At 39.7% G+C, this 12,076-nt stretch overlaps 1 protein-coding gene across 1 annotated transcript; it reads right to left on the bottom strand.

The window, feature by feature from the left end:
* Positions 1-3,136: 3,136 nt before the first annotated feature.
* On the bottom strand, positions 3,137-6,588 carry LOC148098787 (tektin-1-like). Its single transcript, XM_087850730.1, has 7 exons — positions 6,423-6,588; positions 6,162-6,327; positions 5,878-6,006; positions 5,624-5,770; positions 5,228-5,453; positions 3,459-3,655; positions 3,137-3,296 (listed from the first exon to the last, which is right to left on the bottom strand). The coding sequence occupies exons 1-7, from the start codon at positions 6,586-6,588 to the stop codon at positions 3,137-3,139; spliced, it is 1,191 nt and encodes a 396-aa protein (XP_087706856.1).
* Positions 6,589-12,076: the final 5,488 nt, after the last annotated feature.

Raw genomic sequence — 12,076 nt, 5'->3', positions numbered from 1 at the left:
AAGCTACAGATAATGAAATTTAATTATTAATACAATATGCATCATGAGAAACGAAAGCTGAAATTGATTCAGTTTAGTACTTTTCTCTGTATGCTCTGTGATTATAAAGGCCTTAAATTCTGTGATATATATTGTAACTGATTTTCACAGAGGTCTTAAAGTACTTAAATCACTGCTGATAGTCTGGTTGTTTATATTTTCACATTTTTGTGTCTGTAGGGCTGTTTGATGACAATTTGGACTCCTCTGGGAGATGAGGACACACCCACACCTGTTCCATACTGCAGCCATTGATGGTGTTACAGCTCTGAGTCAGCTTTGGGCCATCAGACGCACACACTAGAAAACCAGCACCGGGACTTCATGCAGGAGAGACGGCCTCAGTGATTTAGGTTCATAAGCAAGTTCAAACATTTCTGGCCTCTTATCACTTAGATTTCTTAATCTTAAAAGTTAATGCATTTAAAGCAGGAACTGCACACCTAGCCATCAGAGGTGTGGCAGCATGAGTACTGTAAAATTTTGTAGGGTCCTTGTTAAAAATTCTACAAGCACCACACCACATTTGTCATATAAAGTTTCATTTTTTACAGTACAATGTTGAAATTATAAACTAGTTATCCACTTGTCAGTAATTTTTGAGTAAATGGATGTCAGTGATAAATCAGTGGTGATTCACCTGCAAATGTTTTTAACAAACTTTGTTTTTTGTAGAATTCATCAGCAGCTGTGGAGAGATGCATTTGAATATCTTCTGCTTCCACTTCTCCTTACCTGGAAGCTGAGCATTGCTGATTTCTGACAAGGACACACACCTCAGCGCTTATCATGGGTGTTACATCCTCCGTGCAGCAATTCCAGAGAAAACAAGAGAGCAACGACCACTCATTAAGACCAGCCAGAAATCTGTCCCTTTCTGGCAGCTGTGGAAACTTCCAATAAGAAAGTTTGCATTCTTAGAACAATGCTGGATCATGTGTGATGTGTCATCATATGAGGATATTACATTGTATGGTATGACGAGTATCCTTCAGTAATAATAATAAATCACACAGCAATAGCACATTCATGTAGTTTTAAAAAGCATGATAATATATCAAGTAATCCAAAGTATTCTGAATAAGTTAGGTTCTGCTCCAACTTCACTTTACTGCTACTGTAATGAAAAGGAAAAGGGAACATGAGTTAGCAAAACCCACGGGCCGTGTTTGTTTGAAGGGCACCATGGTCACGTTCAGACTGAGTAGTTATTCTGTGAAAAATGAGCTGTCAGCCTGCACTGCTTACTACTTGGGAGTCGAGTATCCTCGATGCCAGTGTGCGAACCTACACTGCTAAGTTTTTATTTCAATGGCAAAACCGGTGTGATGCCAGACCAGCTGCTTACACATTAAAAATGTCTTAATTTATGGTTAGATAATGGCTAGTTAGAGCAACCCCTCAGATGACAGTAGTCAAAAGAAGCTCTACGTCCACAGTCACTGCATGTGACTGCGTAGAGGTCTGCAGGACCAGACAACTTAAATTTCCTTTCCACTCTTCTTTAAAACAGTACAGCCTTAAAAGGAGTTCCTCCTTTTAAAGTAGACACAGAGTTTTTAGCTGTAAGGTAATGATCTTAGTCCGTACTGTCCTGAAAGCAACGCTGAGGTACGTAAGCTGGATCTAGTCATGATTTTAAATGTTTCCTGTGTTATTTAAAATATTAACTTGGCTTTTGGAATATCCAGCCCTGTGACTGTGAGTGCTATTGGGAGGCGAGATGATTTCGTAGCTTTGATTTCTCTCTACTGTGTTTTAATGAACTTCAGTTGCTCCTGGAGGACTTGAAAGAAAAGCTGTATAATACAACCTTTGTTTTGTTTTTTTGTTTTTGTTTAGCTGTGGCTGATTTTTTTTTTTTTTGCTTTCTGCCATCCACCTTCTGGAAGGTTCCAGTTTTATATAAGAAAAACAATGATTCCTATCAAGGTTGATTTGTTTGTTTTTGAATTAAAGTACTTTACTCTGCATCTAAGTAAATTTCACACTGGTACTTACAGTCTATTAATTACAAGCACGGCCACTTAACTTTTATGCTAACCACTTATCCATCATATTCACAGTTTCCACTGCTGTGTGTGTAAAACCGGATCAGTTGTTGCAAAAAATTCTCATGATAACTCTAAAATGTTTTTATGCTCCTATCATGTTAATATTCCGGCAGTGGCGATCACCTCATCTTTTGTTAGATGTGCACAAAGCAGAGGAAGAGGGGACTGATGCGAAACGTGTGCTAGAAGGTGCAGAGTTCTGTATTCATGGGAGTGTCCGTGAACCACTAACATGCTTCCACAGCTACAGTGTGATGTTTTTACTGACCTTTCCACGCCGAAGGATATTTACAATTATGTGAGTCTTAGTCTATCACTGACACCCAGAGCTCTGTGCACACTTTTGTCTGTTTCCCTGTTAAGACTGCAAGCCTGAGGACTTTGAGTTGCGTGTTTGAAGTACTTCCATGAATACCAATTGTTGAACTGATATGATATATAATTTAAAAAAAAAAACACTTCTTTACAAATGAATATACACTTAATGTGTAACCTACATGATCTTCCGCTGTGAGATTTTAAAGTTTATCCTCACATTTAAACCAAAGGTTTCCTAAACAGGGCTACACCGCTAGTTCTCTAAATGCTACTATGTGCTAATATGTGCCATTGGGTTCCGTGAGCTTTCGCGTTAATAATGCCCAGATAATGTAGCTGACATTAAAGGGTCATCAGCAAATGCAGTTCATCTGGGGATTCAGGCTATACAAGCTGGTGAAGGTGATCAGTAAATCTCTTTTACCTTAAATCAATCTTCTTTAGAGGTTAAATTGAAATATCGCTTTTAGGTCTAATAAATTCAGTTTTTATTATCCTGTGTGTGGGCTTCATTCTTGGAACACTTTGCTGTAAAACAAAAAAAAGCTATTATATAGTTTTCAAATAAAAATAATCACAAGATTCTATGTGAGGTCAATTTTAATATTTGTTGTAAAAGAAAAGTGATGCCAACCAACTACTTAAAAGAGAAACAGGATCACAGTTATTGTAAAGAAAATGTTATATGACTGCATTTTGAAATACATCTGAAGTGCATATAATGGTCAGAATGTATGTATCCTGACAGGCTCCCTGAGCTGAGTGCAGATGACCTCATCAATGTAGAGAGAGCTGGCCTTCATAGCGACATCCTCCTCCATCCTCAGCTTGCAGCACACTAGCGCCCTCTGCTGCTCCTGTGACTGAGCTGTTTCCTCACGCAGTCTGACAACACAGAGACAAAAAGACATTAATGATGTCTTTTTGTCTCTGTGTTGAGAGACAGAGTTTTAGACCCTGCAGTAATATCCCCAAATACTGCACATGGTCATGAGGTTTGAGCTGTGCAGCACAAACATTTTACATCTGTTTTGTTGCAGGCCATACTTCTTGATGTGAGAGGTGAGGTGCTGGATTTCAGTGAGGAGCTGAGCCTGGGCTAGATCGTAGCACTGCTCCTTGCCGGGCCTTTGGAGACGCATAGCCAGCCGGGTCTTTGCCAGATTCAGGGAATGCTCGTTCTCCGTGATGGCCACTTGAAGATCCTCTCTGAGCCTCTCCTGGCCGACTATCTCAGACAGAATCTAGAGGGAATACAGGTGTCACACCAGGGGCAGCCAAGATTCACAATCTGCAGTGAAATTATTTCAAACTAATTCTACTATGAAGTTAACATTCTAACGGTGTGTTCACACCGTAACATTTCATTAGTCTGTTCCTCTGTTGTAACTAGCAGATATATGTATCTTTGCACTGCACACATAAGGTTAGCTTGCTAATACACTTTGATAGCATTAGCTGTTTACATTGCACTCTATCCTCTCATCAAAATATGGTCACCTCTGGGACCAAAATACTAAGGTACTGTGCAAGATACTACTCTTGAGGCCTCAAAAATGCAAATCCAATGATGACACCACAGTTGCTATGTCTTTTTTTTAATGTACACTCTATAATTCAGTTCCTCTGCACTCTGAATCTTTGATCTACTGGGGACAAAGTTTGATGTGATTCACATCTTTTTGGCACTCTGACTAGAGGAGAGCCCTCTGGTTACATGCAGACACATTTTGCTCTGCACATGTTGATTCTCCTGGAAATGAAAACTAAAGTGAGAGGTTTGTTTAGCAGCGTACCTGCAAATGACTTTCAGCGACACTCTGACTGAAACAGAGTTTTGAAGTCAGGGAGTAATCACAATTATCTGAGGCCAACAATATCAACAATGTATGCATGCTTTTATTCTACAAGAGGATGGGCCGTTATATATTAATAATCATTTTGCTGATGCAATGACATAAAAAAGACTTCATGCTTCTTCATGCTTACACTTACTGCAGGGTCAGTTTGAAGAGAAGAGAGTTTGAAAAGAGTGAAACCCCGATTTCTTTAAAGTTAAACTATGCATGGCCCTGAATACATCATATGAAGTCAATCATACAGTTACTGTTTTGAAACGATATGAGGTATAAGGACACAGTCCATGAGTGTGTATGCACACACAAGGACAGACTGTTGTAGAGAACAGCAAATTGCACAGGCAACTTTCTTGGAAACCACACGTTCAAACTATGTAAGTAATGTGTTACAGGAAACCAAAGACAATAAATAGACAAAATGAAGTAAGAACTTGTGAGGCTATCTATGAAAGACCCAGTAGGAGTTTTAGACCATCAGAGTGACGTTTATAAAAGTCAGAACTTTTTGGCAGGCCATCATTCTTCCTAACTATATAAATATAAAGGCCTGGGGATTAATTTATTGGGGATAGTAAAATTTAGGTTAGGATAACATTAAGTTGGTGCTTGGCACTCATGGTTCAACTTACAGGTCAGAGGCCCTGCAAAGTCTTAATTTGAGTGAATATCCTCACAGATATGGCCAAACAAATACACCTGCGTGTGCACCTCCCTCCACAAACGCAGGCGAGGTCAACTTTTGTGCAAATACGTGAGAATATGAAAATGTGGGATATGAAAAACGTGTGTTGTGGTGACTTAGGTCACCACAACACACGTGCTAACTTTAAAGTAGAACAGAAAATGATTTAAAACCAGTCATTAATTTAATACCTGGCAGAATGATAAACACAGCATTACATCTGCTTCCTTGTATATTACAACAAGCACGCAGTCTAACAAACCTCCCTGCCCTACCTCCGGCAGTTTCTCTTCCATCTGGCTCCTGGCAGACTTGATTTCCTGGATATGTGTCTGGAAGGCAGTTGTTGTTGCCTGGAACTGCTTCTGCATGTCAGCAGCTGTCTGCTCCAGGACAGACTGCACCAGGGCCCTCATGGACTCAGAGTTGGTCTTCTGGTGCTCTGCTTTAGCTATGTTGATATCTGAAATGTTCTCCCACTGCTTTGGAGTCACTGTCAAGCTAAGAAAAACCAAATGACGCAACTATCTTTTTAACATTTCTTGACTTTCCTTTTATGCAGAAAACTTAAAGAAATTAATCACAGCATAATTTTAGACCTCAAGTAGGAAAAAACTAATTCATGTCTGAAAACTGTTTCTACATGTTTTTGTGTTAAACAAGAGGTTCACCTAGGCAGACTGGTGCTCTTGGTTGTGGACAGCTGCAGGTTACCGATGGAATGGGTGGTCATTACAACACAGGAGTTGTCAATGTGCTGGGCCTCAGATTTCTCCTTCAGATCCTTCTCTAAATGGTACTTGGCAGATCGGTTCAGTCTGGAACAAAACAGCAGACTTTCACTTTGGTTGTCTAGGTAGCAAACCCAAAGCCTTTGTGTGCTTTTATGATGCCCTCGAAATCAAATTGAGCCCAATTTTCTTACCGAATCTGTTCACTCATCTGCTCCACTGTACGCTCCAGGAGGGAAGCCACTCCTTTGAGAACCTCCTGCTCCTTCAGCAGCTCTCTTTCCACTTCATCATCCACCCTCTCAGCCGGGAAGCGTTTCATCCTGCAGATCATGAGCCTAATGTTAGCCTTAGCTAGGAGGTGCATCTTTACATGGAATTAGGGCTGACATTAGCTTCTTTAAAATGTATGCTTTAATCATTTCCTGGACTCTTTGGTACCATTATTATTATAAACTTGTAAAAAATATTGCCTCACCTCTCCTCCAGACAGAGAACAGTGACTCTCAGAGGCTCTTTGGTGCCCTCCAGAGCCTTCACAACACTGCTCTGTAAAGTTATAAGAGCATCAGTCTCCAGAATGACCTCCTCCAGCTTTAGCTGCAATTCTTTTATCAGAAACTGGATATCTCTGACCCGCTGATCTGGACAGCAGAATTTTTTTTAAAAAAAAAGGAAGAAACATTACAATTCACCTCCATAGTCTTTCATTCTGTGTGAAATATTCATTTTTGCTTACCGAGTCTCTTTTGATCATCATTTTGCATGCGCTGCCATGCTTTGTCAGTCTCCTGGATCAGCCCTTTACACTCTGCCCTGAAGACCTCAGAGTGATTCAGCATAACTTCAATGTTTTTCAAATCGGGTCTCACACCCAGCTGGGAGCTGTGGTCCGGGAACGACATCGTTCTCCACTTGGTAGTGAGTATGAGCAGGAAGGAGGAACATTAACAAGGGAGTGGAAAGAACTGTGGCTGCTGATTGTTACAGAGAAATTTAAAAATAACACCAGAGGAAAGTGCCCATGACACTCTGCTGGGTCCACCAGCTGATCGCCTCTACTGGAATACCAAACACTTAATATCACCCTGTACAACTGCACTGCTGTGAAAAGGAGTCTTGGCCAGCCCTGAGTAATCTAACACTCATCATGCCTGAACCACCAGTGTTCTGCTTCTTAAGAGAAGTCTTGTGTTAATGCAGCCTGAGACTGTGTCCTAAACAATGATGCAAATGCATACAGCCTGTTTTCTGTCCTGTCTCCCTCCCCTCTGCATTAGCAGATGGATTTTCATAGTCAGCCGGCCATTAAAAAGTGAATGAACAGAAACACAGTCAAAATTAAAATAACAGCTTCCGTTACGCTCCCCCCCCCCGGCCAATTCAAAACATACCAGTAAAAGAGTAAAACGACATGGCAAATTTCCATTTGAAACAACACAGAGTGTATGCTAACCCCAAAATTACTTGCCCGCTGTTCAAACTTCAATCTGATATCACAGTTTCCGACGGGTTAACTTAACAAACGACAGGAGCCTAGCGTTTATGATATATACCTTCTTTGGTACAGCAGAAAACCACCAGAAGAGCAGAAGAGTACGTTTCAATGTCCTGCACGTTATGCAGGAGTTAGGCAAAACAAGTGGTTACCATAGCAACGGCTAATAAAACCTCATCAGACGCCGCCGGTAAACCACCGGAGTACTGTTACATAACAACACTCAACTATGGAGAACCGGAAGAGTCACGCGCATCGAAATAAAGCGTTTTAAAAATGTACTGTGCAATTAAGATTATACATCAGTAAATTAAAATAGATCAGATTCAGTTTCATTTACAAATTCAGTTTTAATTTCGTATTTTTGTTTAGGCATTAACAAAATCAATTATTGTTTAACTAATAAAATAAGAAGAGTAAATAATATAAATATTTCAAATTTAACGGATGTTATGATTTAATAACGAATTGTGCCATAAGAATAATTGTGCAAAAAAATCTAAATCCTAATTTTAATAAACATTTTTGAATTCCAATTTAAAAAAAAAGATTTTCAAAATGTTTTAAATATGTAATTTATTAAATAAGTGGACTTAAGGACTTAATTAGGAATACAGATGTTTGTTTATTTGTTTTTCTGACATTTTACAGGGTGATCCCACTCCTTATCGATCCCTTTCCTCTTAGCTATCGGATTAACTATCATGATTCAGCTTTAAGATTAACTACAAGACTAGCTACGTAATTCGTTAATAAAACGCATTAAGGCAATGGTGTGTGGTATATGTGGCAAACGTACAGACATTCTTTACTTTAAAATTAGGTCTTTAAAGGATGTGTGTATCAGAAAGTCACAATAACGTCTGTTGAGAGCTCCAGAAGATTTTCTGTGTACAGGCTGTAATCAGCTGACATGTGCTGCTACTCCTCGGAAGTTTCCTACTCTTTGTGGATTTCTAAAACTGAATTTAACAGAATGTAACCTAAAATTTAACAAGCTAACCTGGCTGATTTCCATTATACTGTTTATCCTAACTTTATGCTAGGCACTAAACAGGTACAAAGGTGAAAATCAGTAAATGAGACTAAGCATTATCGGTGTAAATTCAGAATATCTCTGCTATAATTTATGTAACATAACTATGACCTGAGCACCACAGTCGCTGTGCACCAGTCGCCACAGTACAGCAAGTTACAGCAATGATTTATTTATTGTAGGGCCTACCTTACAATATAAAGCACCTTGAGGCAACTGTCGTTGTGACTTGACGCTAGAGTGTATTTACTGAACCTCTGAATAAGAGTCAGTTTGTTTTGCAGGATGTTTCAAAATTAAAAAAAAACAAAACAACAACTTTACTTAACATCATATACAGATCTAATATTTGATTGCAAAAACTCAACTAAAGGTCTACTTTACATTTCCGGTTTAGCAAGCATCACTAAGCAGTGTTTACCTTTAAATATAACTTGAAAGATTGTATTTAAAATTACCTGCAGTTTTGTAAAACATTATTCTCTTTAATCCCACTATTTCCTCTTATCCCTCTTCCTTGATCTTCTGTCCCAAAAATGCAGTTCCCGAAAGTTGCTATACACTTTGATCCTTAATCCACTCTAACCCTACAGCACTACAGATTGTAGAGGAAATATCTTTTTGCCGCTTTCATTTTTGTGTGTGTGTAATAATCACTGGTCACGCTATAAGATTGTCATTGGTCACCTCCGTTAGATTGATATAAGTTTGTTGTTTAAAGACTGGTAAATAAAGGCTTCCATCTAATGTGTTAAACCCAAAGTAATAAACCCATTTTTAAAATGTAAGGAAATTACAGTAAAAGTACAAATATTTTGTCAAGGGGTGGAAGGAGCCAACACGAACACAGATCTCACCCAGAGTTTGGCCATTAGATGGACTTCTCCTTTTGGACTTCTCCTGCCCAAAAAAGGCTCTCGATCAAAACATAAACAGACCATCCATAGTAAAGGCAAAAGAAGCTGTCCTCAAAAAAGAAAAATTCCATCTGCTACTCTGGAGGAGTTGTCACCTCTATTGTATACACTGCTGGAACACAGTAAAGCTGCAGGTTGTGGGAATGACCCATCATTTTTTATATAGGGGGTCTAGATTTATGCCAGAAGTGCATTGCCATGCAAATAATTTGTATTTACTCAATATGTACTTACTAAGTACTACTGTTCAAAAGTTAAAAAAAACAAATAAATGTTTGCCTTTTTTAAAAATTAAAACCACTTTACAGAGAATCACAACAGTTACAGTGTAGAATCAATGTCATGTATAGTGACAAATGACAAAATGTTTTGAAAAAAATCTCACTATATATACAGCACAAGACTTTTAAGAGTATTTAACAAAAGCACGTTTAATTTTTCACAGGTTGTACAACCACAATGGGGCACATGTTCACCAAAACGCAGCAAAGCTTCACTATCTTATCCAGAAGGGTCATCTCTTCACCCTCAAATGGAAGAAGTAATATGATTGGCATGGTGGTATGTTTGAGGCAGGGATTTTGGAGTGCCCCATGTGTAGCGTTGGAACCCAGTCAGGATTTGTATCGTCAATTTCATAGGCTGGTTTGCCTGCAATAATGCCAAATAATTATCAACTCTATAAATAGAACATAGTTCTGCAAAATCACTCACTAGGGTGTTTGTTCTAATTTGCTATGACCTCAGAGTGCATCGAAAATAAAACTAATAGACTATAAAGAGTAATATGAACTTTTTAGAACTTACCCGAATGAAAATGTCTCGAACACACCAACAGATATCTGGGGATGGTAGAGAACTCGATATCAGCTCGTCTCACAGCTGCTGTACAGGATGGATGCCTTTTTTCCAGGTGGGAAAACAATGAAAAGATTGAAAGTTTATTCTCTTGCCGATCGTGCAATCTAACATTACAAATGACCACACAGCAAGTACGAACCATAGCTAATGTTATTCAATTCAATTTTATTTGTATAACGCCAAATCACAACAACAGTCGCCTCTGTCAGTGTGCCCCAGGGTGGCTGTGGCTACAATGTAGCTTACCATCACCAGTGTGTGAATGTGTGTGTGAATGGGTGGATGACTGGATGTGTAAAGCGCTTTGGGGTCCTTAGGGACTAGTAAAGCGCTACACAAATACAAGCCATTTACCATTTACCATGCCTCACTTTTTATTGTAAGGTAGACCCTACAATAATACATACAGAGAAAAACCCAACAATCATATGACCCCCTGCTGAGCAAGCACTTTGGCGACAGTGAGAAGGAAAAAGAGAAACCTCTGGCAGAACCAGGCTCAGGGAGGGGCGGCCATCTGCTGTGACCGGTTGGGGTGAGAGAAGGAAGACAGGATAGAAGACATGCTGTGGAAGACAGACAGACATTAATAACAATTACAATTCAATGCAGAGAGGTCTATTAACACATAGTGAGTGAGAAAGGTGACTGGAAATAAAAAAAACTCAATGCATCATGGGAATCCCCCAGCAGCCTCTGCCTATTGCAGCATAACTAAGGGAGGATTCAGGGTCACCTGGTTCAGCCCTAACTATATGCTTCAGCAAAAAGGAAAGTTTTAAGCCTAATCTTAAAAGTAGAGAGTCTGTCTCCTGAATCCAAACTGGAAGCTGGTTCCATACAAGAGGGGCCTGAAAACTGAAGGCTTTGCCTCCCATTCTACTTTTAAATACTCTAGGAACAACAAGTAAGCCTGCAGTGCGAGAGCGAAGTGCTCTAATGGGGTGATATGGTACTACAAGGTCATTAAGATAAGATGGGGCCTGATTATTTAAGAGCTTGTATGTGAGGAGCAGGATTTTGAATTATATTCTGTTCTCTATTCTCTATATTCTTTAACAAGGAGCCAATGAAGGGAAGCCAATATAGGAGAAATACGGTCTGAATTAAGAAGCAGAAAGTTAGCGGCCATCCAGGTCTTTATGTCTTTAAGACATTCCTGCAGTTTAACTAATTGGTGTGTGTTATCTGGCTTCATGGATAGATGGAGCTGGGTGTTAAAATGCATACAATGTATTCTGATGATACTGCCTAAGGGAACATGTATAATGTAAACAGAATTGGTCCTAGCACTGAACCCTGTGGAACTCCACAATTGACCTTAGCGTGTGAAGAGGACTCTCCATTTAGATGAATAAATTGGAGTCTATTAGATAGATATGATACAAACCTCTGCAGCACAGTACCTGTAATTCCTACAGCATGTTCTAATCAGGTCTAGCAGGACAAGCACAGAGATGAGTCCACTGTCAGAGGCCAATAGAAGATTCACTAAAGCTGTTTCTGTGCTGTGATGAGCTCCGAAACCTGGCTGAAACTCTTCAAATAAGCCATTCCTCTGCAGATGATCTGTAAGCTGTTTGACTTTCAAGAATTTTTGATATGAAAGGAAGGATGGAGATTGGCCTATGTTACGGCCCCTGGCCTAATGTGGGCCTGCTTTCCTGTATGGAAATTCAAGCGTGCCAGGACTCGCAGGTGATTGGCTGGCCAGGGACCTATGCCTGCCCAACTGCATGCAGATTGGAGTATGCCAGTCCACACACACCATTGGCTGCTGCAGGATCCTGGAACACAGCGGAGCTATGATGCGGCTGCCTGCGTTTACCTGGGAGTATAAAAGGCTGAGGATTCTTCATTCGTGGGGGACTTGTTGATGTGAACAGACTGTGTAGACTGTCCCTCCTGTCGCTGCCTTTGTACTGCTGCCTTTTGAACCTCTGTTTTTGAGTTGCTACCTGCGAGATGATTAGTGTTCTATTAGTGTTCTTGTGTTGTTTTTTTTGTTTGTTTACATTGCTTCATTGCCTAGTGAGTCGTTTCACTATCGGTTTTCAGTTATGGTAATAAACCCTGAGTTT

This window comes from Neolamprologus brichardi, chromosome 14, assembly GCF_056152115.1.
Source record: "Neolamprologus brichardi isolate AB-2024 chromosome 14, ASM5615211v1, whole genome shotgun sequence".
In the NCBI taxonomy this organism is placed as follows: Eukaryota; Metazoa; Chordata; class Actinopteri; order Cichliformes; family Cichlidae; genus Neolamprologus; species Neolamprologus brichardi.
Note: the sequence above shows the minus strand (reverse complement) of the source record. Positions and strands in the feature narration are given on the sequence as shown.